The following is a 25054-nucleotide window of genomic DNA, read 5'->3' on the forward strand; positions in this document are numbered from 1 at the left end:
ATTTTGGAACCTGATCTAAACTATATTTTATGATTGGATAAATTAAATGTTTTACCAATGTAAAGTATTTAATATTAACCAATCATGATCCATCTAACTAACAACCCACTTATTTGTAAGTGCTGAAGTTACTTGTAATTTCAGCACCAGAGAGATTTGAATTTAACTTAGAAATTAGTTGGACTCTCCCGAGCACTTCAGCAACCGCAATAAACCAGTATACCCTAGATCTATTGAGCCTAGCAGAGACTAGTTAAACAACCTGAGACTAGATAGTATAAGAGTAAGATTAGGATCGGTATTAGACTAAGAAGTTGCACGAATCTATCCGGCCGAAAATAAGATAGCGTGACGAGCAGACGGTGTACCCTATCCGAAATTACTCTATGAGTTACACTTCGGTCCTAACTCATCTGGTGCGACCATAAGTCTCGAACAAGACCTTACTAGATTAGAATTAACCAAAAATAGATTAGAAATTAGACAAAAACATTTACAAAAAAGTTATACGACAATAATTTAATTGAAATGTCTCTCCGACTCAATAGATCAGAGCCAATATTCCGAACCATAACAGAACTACCCGGAATTGGAAGAAGACCTCGAACCAAAGACGACATACGACAAAGTAGAAACTTGCCGTATAGTTATATGATAGTTCGGCAAAAGCCAGAACAAACTTTTATATTTCGAATACTACTTGCAATGAATTTAGATTTCCATTTGCAAACATAAAACCTTGAAGTTACTCTTCAAAATCATTACAGGCGCTAAACAAAATTAATATTATACAATAACGATTGATAAAAAGATCTAAGATCGTTTTCCTAAAACTCTGCAGTATTATACAAAACATGTTTGAAAAATATTTATTGGAAAATAAAAATAAAAATTAGTAGCATGACAATAAATGGTTAGTAATCATAAATCATCTTGTTGTTCCAGCTTCATCACCTAAAACATAACAGCAATCATCAACTCACTAATATCATCAAAACACTAAATCTTTCCTTTACACACATTTAAAACTTTATAAAAACTTAAAGTCACTTAATTTAAAACCAGATCATCAAGGCTTATCCTTGGATCTTAAATCATTTTCTACTTAATTAAAATTTAAATTTGATCATCAAGGCTTATCCTTGGATCAAACAGAACAACTTTGTTCTCCCCCACCCACTTAATTAGTGTCTAACGACCTCAAACGTCGATTCACTACCCAACCCTTTCTAAAGACCCAAGACTAATAGAACTTTTTAAACAAAACTAATCATTCAAATTAGAATAAACAGTGAAGAACTTCGGTTATTCATCCTTCACTTGACCCCCCCTCTTACCAGACCCAGGATAAATCTTAGACTTAGTAAGTTTAAAATAGTATCTAACGAACTACTCGCGTTCTAATTATACCTGAACCTTGTGGATCGATTTACTATTCTCCAACCCTTGAACACAATCACTACCCCTAAGTAAGATTAAGTAAGTTAACACCTTAGCTTATACTAGTCACGAGAAAGTAAAAATCATTCTTCGGAATCGATATACTTTTCTCTCCAACCCTGAACAAATAGACCCAGGTTAAGCTAACCAAAAAAATCGTAAGAACTAACAGTTTAGGAAAATAGAAATCATTTAACAACCCTTTGCATCCGTCATTCTAAACCTTATGTCATTTAAAAACCTAGGAAATAAACAAACAATCGTTTTACACAATTGTGAAATAGAAAACAAAAAATACGACCTTGTAATCACACCTCATACACAAACAGTTGGATACATTCGAACAAAACGACAAACACTAAAGAGAAAAATAATAACTAAACAAAGACAAATAACACGAAAAAGATTTTCAAAAAATCGAAACGCATTTTCAGAATCAGAAACCAACAGTTTAGACGAACTTTACAAACTAAAAGAATCAATAGATAAAAATTGCCCAATACACGATCAATTATATTTCTCTGACTCAGAAACAACTTCAAATTCATCACAAAGAGGAAAAAGAAGAATAAAAAAGCAGTACAAACACAAACCAGTACATTTATACAATTGGAATCAACCAATTCGACACATTAATAATTACATATTAACAGTCATCGAACGAAAAAATGAGCTCAACGCACACTGCAGGTGAAGAAACTCCAGATGATGATGAAATCTTTCCTTTTATAATAGATGCAGATACCGATAGAGGACAACACATATTTTGTCAAAATTTACTCGTAAATTTATTTGAACCCGGAATTAGTCCATGTAAAACAGAGTTCCCCGATGTAAAAATCAAAAGACAAATCATAGATCACTATCTAAAAGATATATGCAACATAACACAACAGTATGGAATCTACTCTATAGAATTCACTTCCCCAAACCATAATAATAGAACATATACTATTCAAACAGACGATCTTGATTTAGAATTTTCAAAAGTTTTTTCAGAATATATAAAAAGCATCCAATATCATAACTCACAAAGAGCAAACTCCATATTCACCAATGAAGTTTTCGCAATAATATATAGTTATATTTCAATATTAGAAAACGAAATCCCAATAACAAATGTCTCACCAACAGAAACATCTAAACATTTAAGAGTACGACATGAAATCACACTACTCTCTAGTTATTTAAACATCATTAAAGAAAATTTCACGAAAGACGACGTTTCACAACATACCAAACACGATTTACAAAAAATTTTGGCATGGTTCATAATAGATTATTTCACACACAATATTGATTTAATTGCACAAGCAAGAAAAAATTTTAGACCCCAAAATTCGAACGATGATACCGCTATCACAGAACAATCAGATTATGTTTGGGACCCCGAATGGTCTCATCCCGCATTTATAAGCTTTCCACAATCAATCTCAAGTCAAGCAATAGGTACAATATCTTACATAAGAGATTATGTAAGAGTAATACCATTAACAATTGATGCAACACCATTAAACTATAATACATTTTTACCCGATACACAAAATAATAGTTTAAACTCTACAGTCATACACAATGAAAACCTCAATGGAACTAGGAATCTTACTCAACAAGATATCCAGACACCATCACACTTCATAAATGAAGAAATTGTACACACAACAACTACACAACAAAGTATTTCACCAATACGCCCAAATTTAACAACACCAAGAAATACAAATCCTTCACAAACACAGGTAACCTTACAATCAACCGTTAAACCTTCGGTTGCCCCTAAATATTCACATATGGATTACCAAACATACAGACCCATGACAATACCATCAAAGACACGCAAAACATTCACTAGAAACAACTTTGCAGACCATAATTATAATTATACACATCCATCAAAAACAAATAATCAACCACAAAGAAATTTTAATCAATATACAAAACCTCGAAAATGGAATAACCCAACGGCCCAATATAATTCCAAAAATTTTCAACCAAATCCTCCACAGGATCGCAGTGAAAATTACCCATTTTTTCAACAAAATAAAAATAAAAAACAGACATCTTATCAAATGGATTATTTATCCTCAGATGATGATTTCTTACAACCAGATATATTTGCACAAAATACTCAAGAATATCGTAGACAAGGAATACAGAGAACACGTACAAATCATAGAAATTTTTCTCCACAACCAATAGATGCACAACATCAACAACCAATTCAACAACAAAATCTAATTAATACACAATCTTTTCAACCAATTCAACAACAAAATCCAATGACTGCACACTCGTATCAAGCATCACAAATGCAAAATGAAATACCACTCCCATATTATCTCCAACAACATGAAATAACAAGAAACCAACTTTCAAATTTTTCTCAAATGCCAAATGCAGCAGAATCATTACAAATGACAATGAATCCATACCTTATGGGTGGATCATCAATAACATCAAACAAACCTTTAATGGTTTTCACAGGAACAGACCCTGAATATTCTGTAGAAGATTATTTAAATGCAGTAACAGCAAACCTGATTTTAAACATTGGACCTGAACCAATTAATACGCCACTACATCAAAACTGGATACATCGACGCACAGCGTTGATACAAACAACCTTAGATGGCGCAGCCCAAAAATGGTTTTCAGTACTACCTCAAGAAATAAAATCAAATTGGAAAAGATTTACACAAGAATTTTCAAAAATGTTTGACTCCGAAAGAAACAAACAACAACAAAGAGTTTTATGTAATGAAATTCGCAGATTACCAAACGAAACCATCAAGCAAATAGCAGTACGAATCGAAACACTAGTTCGAAAAGCATACTCACTAAATACACATGACTATAAAAACACAAAGATGACAGAAATCTTAATGATGACCTTAACACCACAATTAAGGAAAATAGCAATAAAAAAGAGAGCATCCCATCCTTCTTCAATTCGAGAACCCGATTTAGATTTTCGAAAACTAGTAGACAAATTAGAACAAGCAGAAATCACGATGAAACTAGAAGAAACGGAAAATCTGAAATTACAATACGTTAACAAAATTGAAACGACTCCCACTAATATTAATAATATACAGGAATCAGAGACAGACCTCGTTGAAAAAATCACTGAAATACTCAATATCTACGAAAAGAACCCAAACTTTAAAGGCAAACCATCTTTCAAAAAATGGTGTAATTATTGCCGACGATACGGACATAGTATTTCCGAATGTAGACAAAAACAGCAAGATAGTCAAAATAAACCTCAAAAATACAAAGAACCAAATAAATCATTCTATCAATACATGAAAAAAGATCAAAATCTACCAAACAAAAATGTATACAGCAACAACAGTTCAGGAAAACCACTTCCGAACAATACAAGTTTTACAAGAAATCAATCACCATATAACTCAAGTTATAGAGGAAGATCACCAGAACGAAGAAATACACAAAATTCATCACAAAATCACTACAATAGACCAAATAGTAGAAATAACTACTCCAGATCAAATTCAAATACACAACGATTTGTTTCTAGATCTAATTCCCAATCAAGAAATAACTACTATCCAAACAACCAATCACGAAATTCATCATACAATAGGAATAGAAACTACTCCTATAATCGAAATAGAAGTTATTCAAACAACCGAAACCAGAATTACCCGAACAATCGATCAAGGAATAACTCATATAATAGATCGAACCATAACAGACCAAACAGCAATTATCAAAACAGATCGCGAAATAATTCACAAAATCGACACCCAAGTTATAATAATCGTTATAGAAATTATTCCCAATCACCACACCGGAATAATAATCACTATAATAACTCTAATAATCGTCATAGAAGCAGTACACCTAAACATCAAAGACAAATCAATCAAGTACAAGCTAACCCAGAAACAACATCAGACCCCCCAGGTATTGATGACACAGTAACTGATACGTTACAACTCAATCAAATAAACTGTACATCATCAGATTCAGAAAGTGATACTGAAAACACTCTTTCTATCAATATGATAAAAGTCGAAAATGACTATGAATCTGTCATATATGAACAACCCTTTTCATCACATATATATGAAAATCAATCAGAATTTCTTCAAAATTATTACACTACACCCATAAATTCCACACCAACGACACAAGAAACAAATGAGATTAACACTACAAATCAAACCAATAAAAATACCAAAACAAAATGCTTGAATACAAACCACATTTATCAAAATATACAAAAAGAACAACCCAAAGAAAAAATTTGGACAATACCATTTCTCTTAGAAAGCCCAAGAAATAAAGAATTTCAACCACCAGACCTTGAAATAGAATTTTTAATTGATTCAGGAGCAGAATCAAACATAATAAACATCCCCACATGGAATGAAATAAAAACTTTACATCCAAAGCTAACACCTCTTGAAACCTCCAGCAAACTAGCAACAGCACAAGGATCAACACTGATAAACTACGGAAAAATCCAATTATTTCTCCTCCCTACCAGAACAATGGAGCAAAGCAAAATTTTAAATAAGCCATTTAAACAAATATTCCATATCACTGATATTAAATATAATATCATTGGAATACCATTTATTTCGAAGTATATACCAACAATTAACATCCTAAATAGTAAAATATTAATCAAAGATAAATATACAAAAACAAAAGAAACATCCTTAACATTTTTTCAAAGATTAAATAAACAACCACCATTCTTTTCAAAATTCTATCCGATATTTAACCAACAAAGAAAACACTTGAAACCACTATCAGGAAACATCTATAATTTTTCAATCAAACAAGTTCACCAATATGATAAAGAACAAAACAAACAAAAATTTTATATGTCAGATTTTGAATTCAAACCTATTCATAAATTTTTCAAAATCACAATCTCTTCAATAAAATATTTGAAAAATTCGAATTCAGATATTATTTCCTTACATGTTTATAACAACACACCTTACCAAGTAACATTACCTTTAGGACTTTTAGGATATTGTGAAACCAACGCTACAATATCACCAATACACGAAAAAGCCTATCGCGTAAATAATATACTCCAATTACTAGATATTTGCCAATCTACAATTCTTAATGAAGAATTATCTATAAATAATATAATAAGTAACGAAAACAGAAATACGGATTATTTCACAAAAACTCCATATTTCAAACCTACATTCAATATAAGTAACTACACAGAGGACCAACAGAAATTTTTAACAATGTTTAATTTCCAACATTCACAAATAACACAAGACGAATTTGAAAAATTAGCCAAACAGCTAATAAAATATTCATCAGTCTATGCAACATCCAAATTCGATGTTGGCAAAATCAGTTCATCACTACATCTCCCATTAAAACCAGACGCAGTTTTCAAAAAACAGAGAGCAAGTAAAGTACCAATTCACTTACATGATAAAGTAAACAGATTACTCGATATTTTAGAACAGTACAATATTATATCACCAGTTAATAAAGAAGAACAACCAAAAGGCAACACATTCATCAACCCCGTTATCATTCTAGCCAAAGGAGAATCATTAAAAATCGTTCTCGATGCTAGATACCTCAATTCACTTATAGACGAATCAAAATGTAATTGGCCCATTGAACCAATACAAGTTATTTTAACAAAAATAAACGGCAAATACTTTACAACCGCCGATATGAATAGTGCATACAATCAAATGCCACTAGATGAACAATCACGACGTTTAACACAATTTGTTATCGGAAACCAACAATATGAATTCAACCGCTTATTCTATGGAATATCCATAGGACCAGCAGCATTTTCAGCTTTTATGAGCAAAATTTTTAGACCACTGATACTCAAGAAAAACGCAATCACCTATTTAGACGATGTTTTTATGCAATCACAAACAAAAGACGAAATGTTCAATGTTTTAGAAAAATATCACCAAATACTTCAGAACGAAAATCTGAAGGCCGCCCCCGATAAATCACACTTCTTTTTGACAAGAGTTAAATTCTTAGGACATAACATCGAAAGAAAAACAATCACTCCACTGAAATCACGCATTGACGCTATTCAAAAACTTCAACCACCAACAAATAAAAAGAAAATCCAAGAATTCCTTGGAATGTTAAACTTTTTAAGTAAATATGTTTATAAAATGCAATTATATCTACGACCATTTTACAACATCCTTAGACAACAAAATAATTTTGAATGGAATACAGAACATCAAACACGATTCGATGAAATAAAGAAACTTTTAACTGAACAAATTTCAAACACAATTCCAGATCCTGATCAACCATTTTATGCAATGTGCGATGCTTCGAACTTTGGCATCGGTGCAGCACTATTACAATCACATAATGGTACAAATAAAATGAACCTCATATCAGCAAATTCTCGATTATTCACTCAAGCAGAGCTACGACTCTCAACTCTAATGAGAGAATGTACAGCCATAATATATACGCTGACAGAATATGAATTTCTGATACTTGGATCAAAACATCCAACAGTTCTATTCACAGACCATAAACCAATCATCTTTCTCTTTACACAAAAATCTAACCCAAACCACCGAGTTTACAGATTTCAATTAATTCTAATGAAATTTCCAAACTTACATATAGTTTGGACTGCAGGAAAAAATCTTGCATTACCAGACACCTTAAGTCGAAATACACCACCTGAATTACTTACACGAAAAACAACAGTTGAAATACCCAAAAACATAAAATTCTACCTTGCAGAAAACGAAACATCACCCCGATTGGAATGCAAATATGCAGTTAAAACGGATATTGAACAATCACAAATAAATAATTTACAACATTTTCCACTTTATTTAGATTGTCAAAATAATCATTATGAAGTTGATTTACTTGGAACATCAACTTTCAAACCAATCCCATATTCTCAATGGATAAAAAATAACACTCAACAAAAACGAACAAAACAACACCTGCCTAAGAAAGACCATTTTCCACTAATTGAAAAAGAAGATTTAACTGATAAAATAAATTTATCAGGACCACAAACAAATGATTCAAAATACACAATAAATCAAGTTTTTGACCTTCACGACCCACTTGATACAATACCCTTATCTACATTAGAAATCGAAAACATTTTTCTCCCCCCAACAGAAACAATTACAATTTCAACACTGAAACAATATCAAAACCTTGACCCAGTAATTCGACAACTGAAATCATGGCACAAATATAAAACTAAACCTATCAAAGCAGATTCAACCATTTTAGGAAATAAAACACTCCTCCGATATTTTCGAAAATTCAATAATACAACAATTAACGAAAACACAGACCTTCTAGAATACAAATTAAATGAATCTACAGTTCCATGTCTCCCTTTAAGTATGATTCTTATAGCTTTTAATATTTCACATACACAAAATATTAAAGGACACTCTGGATCAGAAAAAACATATTCAAATTTTATACAAAACTTTTATTTCCCAAATGCACCAATTTGGATAAAAGTACTATGCAATGATTGTATAGTATGTCAACTAAATAAACCTTACCCAAATCAAAAACAAATAGCACAAAAACAAGATTTTAAAGGACAAAGTCTGTACTTTAATCACCGTATCTCATTTGATACTAAAGGACCAATTTCACCCTCATCAGAAGGAAACTCCTACATTATGGTAATTGTTGACGCATTCACACACTATGTAGCACTTAACCCAGTACCACATTGTAATGCTTATTACGCATACACAACACTCTATGAACACTGGATAGCAAAATTTGGACTACCAGAAATTTTAGTCACAGACAATGGTACAGAATTCATAAATAATGAAATAATAACACTATGTCATTTATACAACATAAAACACAAACCACGTACATCTCATGCACCTTGGACAAACGGCTTAGTCGAAGGTATGAACCGTTCACTACAAGAATATCTTAGATGTATCATCAACGGAAATGATACAAAATATACCGAATGGTCAGCAGATGTAAAATTATTTCCCTTAGCATATAATTCACAAATAACGACAACTTTAGGAATGTCACCATATGAAATGGTTTTCAACCAAAAGCCACGCAAACCAATAATGTTTACAGCAAATTCCCATAAAAACGCACAAGGTTATTGTCAACCAAATAAAGACTCAATTTGTTATAACCTCCCAATACATACGCACGATGAAGATCATTTTCATCACCCACAAATTCTTAAACTAGCCTCCGGTACACACACCGAATGGATTTTAAATAGAGATAAGAAACACAATGAAATTTACCAAAAAATAACGAAAAAGTTATTACAAAGACAAAACATAAATGAACAAATCAATTCACGTTTTACACCAGCCTCCGATTTAAAAATTGGAACATTTGTTTTAATACCTAATTTTAATACTCAAAAAGAAATTTCTAAAAAATTACAACCCCTCCGAAAAGGACCCTACCAAATAATTGCAAAACCCACTGATGTCACATATAAAATTACCGACTCAAACAAAAAAGAAATCGTTCAGCACCGAAACAACCTATTACCTTATTACCCAAAAGAATACGCACTCCGCGAATTAACTCAATTATATTCTTTCACAGGATTAAAAATCATTCAAAATGAACCACATCTGAAAAACACAGAACAAAATGATAATCCCACCGAAAATCAAAACACAAAACCAACCGCCACCAAAAACAATACACAAAACCATAAAGAATCTCCAAAACAAAGAAAAAATAGAAAAATGACCGAACAAATAATACCCCAAGAAGAAATAGACAAATCAGAACATAGAAAAACAACAAGACTCCGAAATCAACCACGTAAAAACTACAAAATGTTCATCCCCCAATCTAAAATATTAAAGAAAGTAGAATTTAAAAAGTAATTTTAAGATTTTATACTTCACAATCTTGAAACCCCCGTAACATTTTTCATTTCAATTTTTCAAAATAACATGCTCACAAGTACGCAATAATTCTAGTTCAAAATAGACCAATAGGATTCATCCAATCCGCCACTTTCTCTAACTCAAACTAAGATCAATTAGACGAATAATCTAGAACTCCAGGCACATCTCTAACTATAACTTTACAACCTCCAGGTCAAAAATAAGCAAACCACTCCAACTTGACAGCTAAAATAAATATCACCATAATACCGTACCCCTCCCTTATCTAATAACCCAAAGATCAACAATATTTCCCCAACTCAGACCACGAATACCCCCAAAACAAATTTGATAACTTAGCCTAAAGTAACAAAATGAAGATTTTAATTAGCCTAAAGTATAAAAATCTCACCATACCCCGGATCGTTTGACAAACAAAAATAAAGAAAAAGACGACCTCCCAGTCACCATGAAAATTGCCCCCAACAATTTTTTACAAAACTCAACCCACTTGTCAAAAAACTAATAAATAATTCGACCACACTAGAAAATCGCCTCAAACAGCAAAAAATATTCAACCAAGAGATCATTTCTTAAATGCTCTTCTCTCAAACAGTTGCTCAAATACTTATAAATTTTAAACATTTTTTTTCAATACTTGAAGCCTTTATAATATTTCTTTTTGATATACTTGAATCTTTTCTAATAATCCTAATCATTTTTTGTAACATTTTTTTAATTTTCTATACAATACTCGAACTATTCCTCCAACTTTCCAAAACCCTTGAATATATCCACAGGTACGATTTTAACAACTTGTCTAAATGATACGAACAATTTTCAGTAGAACCGATATTTTTTTATTATTTGTAATTTTCATAGCATTCTTATCATCCCTCATTTTGACCATCTGTAAATGTATAAAGAAAGCAATCCTCACATTTGCCCTAGCAACAGTCCTTCTAATTCTTTTTTTGGAAGAATATTATAATAAACACAAAATTTCTCACTAAAGTAACAATTCAAAAATCCATCAAAAATTGCTACCCAACAGTCACAAAATCAGTCTTCACCGACATCATCCCAAGATAATCCAACACCACCTTCAACTACTCAAAATCCTCAAACATCTACACGAATTTCTTTTCAAGACAATCCATACACTTTTGAAGAACGACACGCTCGTTTATCTGAACCACTAGAACCAGTTCAACGACAAGCATCTCTAAGTGAACCAACATATAATCTTTACCCAACACTACCACAAGAACTAAGTAGAATACGAAACCTTAGTCAAAACCAAAACACAACAGAAATCAATAGACAAATTATACATCCTCGACGAAATAGAAATTTTCAAACTCCCCGAGTTCATTTTGATATACCTCAATCCCCATCACAAACCACTCCAGAAAACACCACTGGTATCACACCAGAAACTCCTACACTTTTTTCACAACGTAGCACCTCAAGCTTACCATCAGATTACTTAGGTTCAACACCAACATCTGAACAAATACGTGAAAATCCTTTTAACCCCCCAAACCTAACATCACGACTGCCATATTGGACTACACATTCCTTTACACAAGGTGAACCAAATTTAGTCAATGACCCCATAGATATTTCTACGGATACAACAACATCCTCATCACTTCCAGAAACATTATCACTACCATCAACACCATCAATAAGCCAGTTTTCACCATCACCCTTTAACTTAAATTTTCCAAATAATCTCGACGCCAGATATCGAGAACAATCATCAATAAATATTCCTTTAAGATTAGATTGGAATACATTCACAGCACCTCCACCATTATTTGGACAGCATCAAGAAAGTAACCGCCTTCATAACTGGGCACTTAATAGATTACAATATCGCCAAGATATACACAACGATATCCGTGATCACAATATTCAAATACTCCAACAAAACAGTTTACAATTAAAGTTTGAAATCACAGTTAAATTAAACAATATTACACAACATCCCTACCCATTAAATCCACCTAACATAACAGCTCAATCACTACCACCACCGTTTATAACTACTGAAGTAATATATAAATACGACAGATACACCAAAAACACAATTGGTTACATTACATTTTATAACCCATACTCAGGATTATCATACACATGTATATTCTAAAATTATTAATTTTTCTTCAACTCCCTTTTCTAGTAACCTCAAATCAAAACATAAACCCTTCCCCTCGTACAGGACCACAAGATTTATTAGTAACACATTACGATTGTGAAGAAAATGAACAAAAAACACTACACAAATATGCAATAAATCAAGTATCACAATGTGAAACAGAACCACAAGCTATAGAAACCACAGATATAATAGCAACACTCTATTCAAAAGCCCGAGCAACAACAGTTACAGGTTATAAATTCACAGCGACATTTTCCGAAAAGAAAGTACATTGTTCACAAGTCTCCAACGGCAACAAAAACCGACTTGACCATGAATCATTCTATCAAAGTAATATAGAACGTCTTTTACATCTCAATCCCGACGATTGTAAAAATGAATTACTTAGACTAAACATCACACAAAATAAAAATTCCCAAAGAAAATTAGTTAATTTTCAAGTTTTTTCAGACTCTGTACACCAATCACAACTTGAAAGACACCAAGGACATATAAAATTAGACGAAAAATACCCGTATAACGGCGCACACGGACGATTAACCTATGACCTACATGATAAACATTGGATACCACACATTGGTATAAATAACCCATCAAACTGCAAAGCAGACACGAAAAATAAAGGATACCAAGAAATAATGTTTTTCGATTGGAAAATACAACTCGAAAAAATACAACTCACACGAGATTTATCTGATAATACAATGATCTATCAAGGAATCCGACTACCTTGTAAAAATGATCAAGGATATTGCGACCCTACAACAAGAACACAAGCAACAATTGTTTGGTTCCCCGAAGATACATGTACAACATTTCAAGTAGCAAAAATACACGCTCGTATGATAAAATTTCACGAAAAATATTTCATACAATCAATTCCTTATGAACAAGTCCATCCATCACGCAAACTAAGTTCCGATTTTAGAAACATAGATAATATAGAAAATAAATTGACACGATTTCAAATATATCAAGAAACAGAACTTGCATGTAAATACAGGAATCCACTTCATAGAACACAATACTCTGAAATATTAGTTGAATACGAAAAAGGATTCGACATGACCACTGGAAAAGTAAAAATCGACCCATATGCCACAGGTCATCCTCTAAACGAAGGAACATCCTATATACCAGTTAATTTTGAAAAAAGCAACGGACAACCTGGTGGACATCTAAAACCTTATGACACCAGAAGCACACGCTTACAAGAATTATCACTAATGAATACTACATATTTCGGTAATATCCACTATGATATTCATTTGGATATGAAACTAGACTATACAATTAGCCGCATTTTTCAAGAAATGTCACTCTCCGAATTAGAAACACTACACCAACTATGCGAATTAGAACGAACACAAATATTACAATCACTTGCACTAGCAGTATTAAAAATACCCTACGCAGGATACTTATTATCAGGAAATAGATCAAATTTTTTAGACTACGAAGGAAACATCTTATGGTTTTATACATGTACTAAAAAAGTATCACCACTATACGTTTTTGAAGATAAACGATGTTATAAAAGAATCCCTATCTTTTATAAGAATAAAGTACATTTCGTGGATACACTTTCACGAAGAACCTATTTCTGGGATACCGCAGTCCCATGTGGATCAGAAAACAGCCACAATGTAGTACAACTAAACCCTGATGAAAATAAATATTATCTTCTCACTCCATATCCCACATTAATGCAATCACTCAAAAAATTTTCACCAGAAAGCATTCGCGCTATCGCTCGAAACCCAAATATAGATTTACAATCAATAGGAATCTATTCAAAATCAGATATTCAACATCACATTAGAACACAACAATTCCAAGAATTATTAACACAAATGGACACTATACAAAGACAATCAATAGACCAAAATTTACGCAAACTTGCAGAAACCGCAGGATTTGCCGATATCTACACGCAAGACTATAGCGGATATTTTAAAGACATTAAAGATTATATATATCTAAACGGCGAAAAATACCGTCCCCAAGATATATCACCAATTAACATTTTTAGCTTTGTTACACTCAAAAATGAAATCCTTGATTTTCTAGGATGGCCCTACTACATCTTAGAAAAATTGACTATTTTATACGCAATGTTTAACTTTATTGGATTTCTTTTCTCACTCTTAAAAGGAATCTACAACACATGTGCTATACACACACAAGTAAACAGACAAGCAAGCGTAGCACGCATACTCTTTGCAGGATTTTTTGGAATCTTTTCTACATCTATAAACAAAATTCTTTTAGACGCACAAATAAAAGAATATAACACAAAAATAACAACACGACAAAATACATACGACGAAGAACATAACAATGTAGACATAACGCCAACGGCACCACAATTACCACCCCTACCAAATAACCATCCACTATCCCTAGTCCCACGAACTTTTCGAAATTTAGCCATCACACATAACCCAAATTTTCGACTCACCACATCACAAAGTCCCATTCAACATTAAATGACACACCAGCCACAAGATGATAATACTTATGAACAAATTATTGAACAACCCCATACCACCGCTTTTCAGTCTCAAAATAATCATTTTTTTAGCCCACGATGAGCCGCCAACTTGGATCACTACACCGATCAAATTCCCACCCAACCAATCTTACCTCTACATTCCCAATAATACCACTTTTTGCTTTCCCACCACCCGATTTTCCATCTAGCAATGTAACATCAGGCATGAATTCCGACACTAATTCACACATCTCAGTTTTATATTCCATCTCACAGCTAAATAACCCGAATATTGAAACCCCCGATGAATTTGCCGACTCAGAACCATCCCCATCCAATAATTTTCATAACCCTTCTAATTTTTCTCAACCCCCTTTTCAACCCATATTATCCAATAACCCTGACCCAATCACCCCCACACCCTCTTATGCTTCCCAAGTTACCCCAACCTATTCCTCATACCATTCTGACCGATCATCTCATTCTCCAGACACCCCCCGAATCTCCTCAGAATTAGATAATTTTATTACCCTCCAACAACAACCCTACCACCTTAACACCCCGACCATAAACCAAATCTCCTCCACTACAAATTCATCCAATCCCCCTACACCCTCTTCAAATTATACTGAATCATTAACACCATCATCCACATCCACTATATCTTCACTCAACACTAATAGAGCTTACCGCACTTTTAAAAGAAAATTCCCCAACCATCCTTTCCCAGCAAAACCAGGAACAGCCCGTGAATACATCAACCACCCCCAGCATACTAACACTAAAGAATTTTTAGCTATCACTTTACCCTCGTTTCCACAATACACCTTAAACACCCCTCACGACGCTAACGAAACACGCAACTTTGTAGATGAATACGTTTTAATGCCCACTCTCTCTTGGACCTCATACTATCATTTCACTAACCCTCTTTGCTTACCTTTATCCAACACTTCCATCGATATAGAACGAAACAAAGACATGCTATATCGACTAACTACACCACTAACCGCTAGACAGTTTACTTACGTTGGATATAAAAAATCACTAAAAATACACACTGCACCTAGAGCTAATGAATATACACTAGAATACTACGATCACAACATCATTAGAGCTAACCAAGATCAATTCTTAGACGACGATCGCTTCGCTAATCCACAAATCACCGAGAAATTTTTCATCAAGACACCATATGTATTTACACTAAACATCTTCGACCGAAAGTTTGATCACATTATTTCAGAAGCACTAACAAACACACAAGCATACGAAAGTTTTAAAGAACGCTTCCAAATCTTTTCACTAACCTTTCATTTCCTTGCACCACACGAAAGAGATTTGCACTGCTCACATGATATTATGTTGCGCACTAAACAAACACATACATACAGTTACTATCGTTTCATCCAAAATCACTTTGACCTCCACACACCCTCTAGACAACCACACCATCGTTTTCAATTCATCAATTCAAAATACACTTCACCGTATTTCCTAAATTTCACATATTGTATTAAAGACACTAACCTCCATGGTATTCTTCGTAATTATGACCCCATAACCCAAATGTACATTTTCTGCCCCATCACCAAGACCTTCAACGCCGAAGAATCCCGACCCTTCCTTATCTCGCACGAGTTTGTACAGCCTATAGAAATCCCAATTTTAGAATTCATCCACAACACGAAATTTAACCACAAATTATATAACTTAATCCAAAACACACCTTATGAGTTTGCAGTAGGCACTGAAGAACTAACCACTATCGAGGCACTTCAATTGCTTTGGCCACTGCTTCAAACTAAAAATATCATCCGCATCTTAGCTAAACTACTAACAACTTCAGAACTAATTCACGACATCTTCCCCCACGGTTTTTTCCCCGACGACTAACAGGTAAGTATGAATTAAATGAATATTACTAACTAATTAAAATATTAAAAAACTCACCATACTTTATTCATGTTTTCTTTAGATTTTTAGCCTTCATCCGACGATCACCTACAAAAACCACAAAAGACAAATAAAAATCGCAAATTTCATCAAACAGATTTCAAAAATTCTATTAATCTCTTACACTTATAAATTTATAAATTTAATACCAATGCAGTAAATTCATTTCTAAAATTTTCCCCCACAAGCAGTAAATCTAATTATGATGAAAATTTGTATCTTAATATTCCCCCATGACTAGCAGTAAATTTCTAAATTCTATGTAGTAAATTAAATAAATGCAAATGCAGTACTAACCTTTTGATATTTTCATTCATTTGCACAGAAATTCTATCCACACTCGCACAGCTCGCCCACGAAGAATTGTTTAAAATAATGAATTTCAGTTTCAAGTTTTCACACTCAATAACTCTAACACACGATAACAAGTTTCAAACTTTCCTTTAACCCGATTGGAAAGGAATCATATACTAAACAAAACTAACCAACGCAGCTTACTAAATACCACAAATCATAGAATAACAGCATGACTAAGAAAAGGAAACCAACGGTACCCAAACCGGATTAACCCAGTTTAAAACTGGATAATTTATTCTTTTGAAGACTATTATAAAGTCTTAGAAAGAAATAATAAAACACAAAAAAGTCGAAAGACAAACCCATACCACAAACAATTTGATTTTTGAAAAAAGGACATAACCAACAAGACATAAGTAAAACCACAACAAACCCAACATAAAACGTTGTCACATAACAGGACCCCTCACAAACACCGCATGAAATCATACTCCCACTCCTGGCCTAACCCACCAGGAAAGGACGTCCTGAGCATGCTCTATAGCCGGCCTAACCCACCGCGCTACATCCACGCTTTGTGACCACACCTTTATTTTTAATAAGAGCTACTCAAGGGTGAGTAACTCTTCAAAATAACCGAACTAAAACAAAAAGCTTTTGTGAAAACAACTAACTAAAATCATGATTAAAAAATATTAAACTAATAAAAGTTTTATAAAATGTAAAATCACATGATGCAATATATAGATCAGAATACAACACCAAGGACGAACATCAAAAGACAAGACGACCTCACTACACTCGAGAGAGAATAACCAACTACAATCGATATGCCGCTCACAATCACAACTCAAAGGATTTAGAGTACGACTTGACTTCGCAGAAAAGGACTTCATTGAACTAGACCAATGACCACCTCGATGTTCAAGTATACGTACAGATCCGAGAAACCAGGCATCCCCTCCACGCACAATCTCCACGCCATTCCCAAGCTAGATCAGACACAAAAGAAGTTCTCCCCGAAGAACAGAAAAACCTGACATAGCCAACCATTCTGAAATCAGAATTGATTTTGTTGCAAAGACTCAGTCGTTGTCACAAGAAGAAGCGGAAGAAAATTATGATGTTCGCCAAATACCAACGTCCATCATCCACCCTTGAATTACAGAAGAACTGTTCTAAAAAACTCTGTAAAACCCGGATGGGTGGAACCTGATCTAAACTATATTTTATGATTGGATAAATTAAATGTTTTACCAATGTAAAGTATTTAATATTAACCAATCATGATCCATCTAACTAACAACCCACTTATTTGTAAGTGCTGAAGTTACTTGTAATTTCAGCACCAGAGAGATTTGAATTTAACTTAGAAATTAGTTGGACTCTCCCGAGCACTTCAGCAACCGCAATAAACCAGTATACCCTAGATCTATTGAGCCTAGCAGAGACTAGTTAAACAACCTGAGACTAGATAGTATAAGAGTAAGATTAGGATCGGTATTAGACTAAGAAGTTGCACGAATCTATCCGGCCGAAAATAAGATAGCGTGACGAGCAGACGGTGTACCCTATCCGAAATTACTCTATGAGTTACACTTCGGTCCTAACTCAATTTCGATATCTTATTGGATTTGAAATGACGGCAAGTGGAAAAAGTTTTGAAACTTCTTTTAGATTTTCAGATTTTTCAAAAAAAGAAAATCACCTCTACCTGTTGTGATTTCTTCTTTGCAATGTCCACAGCTTTTCGTCTTTTCGGTATTTCCGGCAACATGTATGCATTTTGAGCAAAATAGTTTTGCATCTCTCGTGAAGATCGAGTCGTTATTTATTTGAATGTCACAGGAAGAACATCGAACGCATTCGCTGTGATATTTTACTCCATAGAGTGTGACTTCCTGAAAAATTTTCAAAAACTAAAGTATACGAGATGAAATTTCCTTTTAATTGAAACATAAGGTTAGCGTTTTGCGCTATATGTGACATTTATGATGAGATGTATAGTGTATATTTGCTTCTTTTACCTGTTCTTTGATAGGTTGCTCACATCGGATGCAGAGGTCCCATGCATACTCTTGATCTGTTCTGCCCGCCGACTGAAAAATTTTTTAAAACTCGGTGAATGTGAATTACACAAGCGACAAGCAACGTGTTATAATTGGACAAAACAACATTATCTGGCAAACATTTTTTCTTACAGGAAGTTATAGAAGTACTAGATCTAATTTTTCCACCGAATATGGCATGGCAATGGCGCTGAGCCAAGCCAATCTACTTGTAACTGGTTTCTTTGTATTGTTTCGCCAGATTTTTAATTATTACTCTTTTGGTTAAATGGTGCTCAACTTAATATTTATTAGGAAATACTGACTGCTTAATGATTTATAGCATTTTCAGAAAATGTTTTTTTGATTGAATGATTTTTTTAAAGAAAATGAGCATATTTTTCGACACAGGAAATTCAAATATCTTTTGCTTTACAAAAATATATGCTTTTGATCTGGAGTAGGTCATGGCATCGTGGAAACAGTGCTTTATAATCTGTTTTTTCATGAGACAGGTTTGTTATGAAAAAGCTTGTGGAAATGAGTTTATGAAAAAACTTCAGTAAAAATGGTTTCTCAAAAGATCTTAAGAATCAAATTTACTGACGGAAGGATCTCAAGCCTGAAAAATGTTATAAAAAAACACTGTATTAAATTATTTTCCAATATTAAAAATGGCTGACGTGCTTTCGATTTCAACCTCCATAAATTTAGGAGCTCATTAAAAAAATTAATCGATTTTTATTCAGGTATTATTAAACTTGCAAGAGAAAGTGTCTTGTATTTGGGAGCTAGACTTTTTTTCCCGTTAACAACTTTTCTTACAAATCTATAAGTAATTGAGCTTGCTTTATCATTGAACCTTAAGAACTTTAAGGTTCTCTAAGGCTCCTTCACATTTGGCATTGAGATTTTTTTTCCAATTTATCAATTTTAATTATAATTGACAGTCTTCCTGTAGATTTGTCACTTCACCAAATCAATTTTTGATTAAGTTCTAATTTTTTTTTCATTAAAATGGTTTCGGGCTAAAATTTATTGACATAATCAAATTATTTGTGTTTCAGGCTGAAATTTTTAGACTTAGTCAAATTATTTTGGGTCGTTGAAACGCAAAACTTGATATTAATTAGAAAAAAAACTCAAGAGTAATTTCAAATTTTAAACTCATTTGCTCAAAATTTTTGAAGACCACAGTTTTTTTCTTGCCTATTTTTGAAGGCATATTTTTTTTGCTTTCCACTCAACTTCTTCTCTACCCATTTTTCAGTTTAGTGGTTGCTCGTTAAATGATATTTAAAAGTCCTTCAATGCTGGTTGTTGTGTTTCTCATTTGCTTTTGTGAAATTAAACAATTTTGTTTTTCAAAAACTTCCAAAATTGCTTTTTTCAAATATATAAAAAAAATTTCCTAATCGTTGTTTCTGTCTTATTGTTGTGTTTCTTTTTGCTTTTGTAAAATTAAAGGATTTTTTCAAATATACAATTTTTTTAACCGTGTTTTTCATCATTTTGTTGTGTTTCTTTTTTGTTTTTGTGAAATTAAACATTTTTTTTTTCAAAAAAGTTTTAAAACTGATTTTTTTTTCAAAAACATATTTTTTCCTAGCCTTGGTTTATGCACACACGATGAGAAAAGATTATACAATTGTCAGTTGCATTGTATTTTTGTTTTGTTTTGAATATGCTACGCGCGATAGCAGAAACTGAGCTATCATTTGAAAAATGAAATTTGCTAAGTAAAAACGAAACTGGCAAATCATTTTCATAACTATTATCAGTGTATTAAGTTTATTTTTTATGCATGTGATTTTTTAAATACAATGAAGGCAATCAAAATTTTGGAGTATTGAGGTTGTTTTCAAAAGTTGGGAAGTTTTTGGTTGAAGTTAAATTGACTCAGCAGCCTCTAAAAACTTCAGTGCAGTAAAAAAAATGTTGCAATTAAGTTTTCTGGTGTTAATTGGTTTTTTCGCAATGGTAAATAAAAAAACTCAAAAACTCCAGTTTTTTTTGAGTTAATTTTTTTGAGTAAACAAATAAACGAACGCCTAATTAAAGCAATTAGCTAATGCTAATAGGATCACATACTTATCGCTACGCTTCCGTTCAAAAAACCTAAATTATCCAGTGTGCATTTTAAGCGGAATCAACAAAACATAATTTGCGTACACATTGCAACTGTCATCTAGTCGAATTGGAGTGGAGCAAGCGTTCACTGCATGCCTATTCAGCGTTTTAGCTAATTATAACAAAGAAATTCACAAAAAAAAAACACGATAAAAATAAAACACTAAAAGTGAGGATTCGCGCCCATCATGCGATCAATATTCAATCAGTTTCTGTAAATTCAACAATTTTATTCCGATGCAAACTTGATATCTAGTCTGAAACCCAATTTTTTTCAAAATCGTGGTGAAAAAAAACGAACAAAAGTTATAATTAGCGGGACATCTTTTTTCGTCTCACTTACTTAGTAGACGACGGAACATTTATGCTTGTGATGGTTTGTTCAGACCAATTTGTTTTTTCTACTACAATAAAGATATCAAATCATTAAGCTCCAATCCAAAAGAATGTTTTTTTTCTCGCAATCAATTTAATAATTTTCTGATAGTTTGTACAAGGTTAGTTTGGCCATCATCCGGGACTAATTTATGCAAAATAAAAATATCTGCGATGCTGAAAACGTACACAGGAATTGCATATGCGTGGCTCAATCTTGAACTCGAATTCAACTGGTGTAGGGTGTAGTGGTACTGAGTTAATGGAGTTAGTAATTCAGGAAATTAAACAATTTTTAATTTCGATTTTTCTGATTTCGTCCAAACTTCTGTAGGTTTACCTGTCGGGCGTTTTGGTGAAACCAATTTTTTTTACAATTGTTCCACATTTGTTGCACTCATTTTCGAGTAGCAGAATTCATAGTGTTTCAAACATTATATGTTCAAATCAATTCTTTCTTTTTTGGCTGATTTTGTTAGTGTTTATAAATAATTTCAAGCAACTCAGTGTCGTGACTAGGTTTGAGCATTTTTGTAGTATATCGATTCAAGGTGATGGCATATCCTAATATTTTGAATATAATTCTCATCGAGTTCGAATAAACAACATCGAACTCAATGAGACGGTTTTTTTTCTGGTTTAGGCTAAAAAGCCTAAAACTTGGCTAAAAAGCCTATTTTGTAAAACTTGTGTAGTTTTACTTAGCTGAGTACAACGTGTGTCTGATATACGAGGTGTTTCTGGCGTAAATTTTTTGGTCGCACCGGTCGTAAACTGCCAAGATTTGGTCGCTCCGGTCTTAGTTTAAGTGAAAGATCGCGACCAGGTGAAAAACTTACTTGTACAATAGGAAAAGAGGAGACGCTGAATGATAATTTTGAAGTCATTACGAAAGGATGACAGAGCAAGAAAGTATAGTCAAAGAAACTAAATACGCATCTTTTATTTGCTGATGTTGTTTATTCGAACTCAACATTGTAAATTGTGTAGTTTAGAAATACTTTAAAGAGTTGCGTTGAGAAATTTCTAAATAACAAATGTAGCTAATGCATTTGGTTTCAAAAAATGAAGTAATTAGGTCGCAATATTACGCAAGAATTATACCTAAAACATCGATTTTTTTTCTGGTTTAATTAACATTTCAGTTGCTTAAGAACGGTCGCACAAGTTACTTGATATGGCCATGCTATTCTCAAAGCTCGCCAAAAAAGTTTTTGGACAAAACTTTCAAAAAATACTCAAAAATGTCATTTTCATTCGGTTTTTTTTTTTCAAAAAGTGTCATTCCGCATCCCGCTCAAAATGCTAAAAACAAACCCTGTTTTGCATTAAAAAATTATGCGCTGCATGCAAACATTTAAAAAAAATCGGCATAAGTGCTTTTCTAGGAGTTTTTTGGAAGGTTTTGACAAAAAAAAAAACGAATTTTCTGGCGCGCTTCAAGAATACCATGATAACTTCGGGTTTTATTGCAACTGCTATTGAACGATTAAAATTTAAATTTAGCCTAAAAACTACAATATTTTATTTGTTTTTGAAAAGCTTGCAAGATCTCTCTGAAACTTATAAAAAATGTCGACGAAAATATTGAAAAAAGCCAATTTGAAAAACAGTTCCTACAATTATTGCTCTGCGTTTAAAATGTAAACAAGCCCATTACGGTCGCTTTAATTTCCATAGAAATCAAACTTTCCCTTACTTCCAGCATTTTCAATCTGAATGTTTTCAAAGACTTTCACGACTATCATGAAACTAAAGTTCTTTTGTTATGGTCTTTTTCAAATTTTTTTCATAAATAACAGCCCTGTTTGGTTAAAAAAGGTCACAACTATATTACCGAGCTAACAAATATATACCAGTTAGCTGTTTCTGATTAACCATACTTTTCTCATTGAAAAATCTTTCAATTAAGTCAGATATTTGGTACAGTTGTAAAAATACATCAGTTTTTACCAAGTCACAAAATGCACGAACATCCCTGTACCCGCAACCATATTCGTTAGGTAGATTTCGTTAACCCACGTCCACTCGAAAGGTTTTCATTTATATCACAATGGGTCTCATCACTAACTAAGCCTTCCTTAAAAGTTGAGGTTGTTTACGATACTTACCATAGTGCCAAACTTTTACTTAGTTTTCACTATGGACTGGCTCCGAATAAAACTTTTTCAAACCCGCCTTCCCTGCATACATATGGGTGAGGAACAGCTTTTGCTCTTCTAACGAATTTTTTCTCCAGAGCGACATTATTTTTTTATGGCGAGTACAACAAACCTTCGAAGTTTTTTCACTCCACTCTATTGTAAATTAACCAACAGTTTTAATCTTCTGAAATTTGTGAATACCAATTTTACTCTGAATTATATAACTCGTTTTTTAGGACGGCTACTACTAGACCGTTTTAACACTTCACAAAAACGTTTACTGCTTACAACGATGTACAAATCGTCGATGGCGTTTTTGATGAGTAAATCTTCAGTGACGAACTGATCATTATTCTGTTTGTTGGATTTCTGAACGGTGACAAACCCCAACCTGTCCTCATACACTTCATTTGCGATAACCATGACAAGGTTCTTGAAAATCTGAAGACCCCGACGTCACCTTTTTTTGTCAAATCAGAAATTACTAGGGCAAGGAACACAATGGACGAAGTATTACCGTTTGAAGACGACGACGAATAGTTCCCGCAACCACACAATTCTGTTAAAATTTTTTCACGTCCACATTAGTTTTAACGTCAAACTGGCCACTTTCCCCAATTATTCATTTCTACCTTTTGGAGCAATAACAGTGCGACTTGCATTTCTTGAGCGACAACTATTTTCCCCCAATGCATTGCCCGAACTACAGACAAAAATATTACTTCATTTCTAACGAGACCGATGGAAGCCTCGATGGCGAGCTCGATTTTTTCAACAGCTAGGTACCTGAATAACACCCGTTTTATCTATCTCTTCATTCAACAATTTAATCAATCAATCAGTCAACCAATGATTCAACCAATCAACCGTTTCAATACTCTGTGTTGAAAAATCAAAATTTTTCTGGCCTCATCTTCATGTAGCAAATCAACCCTCTTTTCTTACACCTAGCTCTTACTGACTCTCTAATTCTCATTCATTTCACAAAAAGCTAATAGTCACTTGAAAAAAAAAACGTTTTTCTTGTCAGGAAATGTTGATCCGAATCAGCACTGAGAAATTTCGGCAACCCACTTGTGGCCAGTTTTATCAAGCTACTTTTTCCATCC

At 33.2% G+C, this 25054-nt stretch overlaps 2 protein-coding genes across 5 annotated transcripts in view; one reads left to right on the plus strand and one right to left on the minus strand.

Annotated features, from left to right (window-relative positions):
• LOC134856711 (four and a half LIM domains protein 1-like) overlaps positions 1-22769 on the minus strand; it is a gene marked incomplete in the record, with an annotated part of 29650 nt that extends 6881 nt beyond the window's left edge. Inside the window, 3 exon segments of the mRNA XM_063872981.1 lie at positions 18963-19149; positions 19276-19347; positions 22641-22769. Coding sequence (XP_063729051.1) covers positions 18963-19149; positions 19276-19347; positions 22641-22688 — 307 coding nt within the window.
• The window catches only part of LOC134843959 (syntaxin-binding protein 1-like), a 274291-nt gene that overhangs the window by 52635 nt on the left and 196602 nt on the right, over positions 1-25054 (plus strand). The window lies entirely within an intron of this gene.

This window comes from Symsagittifera roscoffensis, chromosome 1 (genome assembly GCF_963678635.1).
Source record: "Symsagittifera roscoffensis chromosome 1, txSymRosc1.1, whole genome shotgun sequence".
NCBI classification, from domain to species: domain Eukaryota; kingdom Metazoa; phylum Xenacoelomorpha; order Acoela; family Convolutidae; genus Symsagittifera; species Symsagittifera roscoffensis.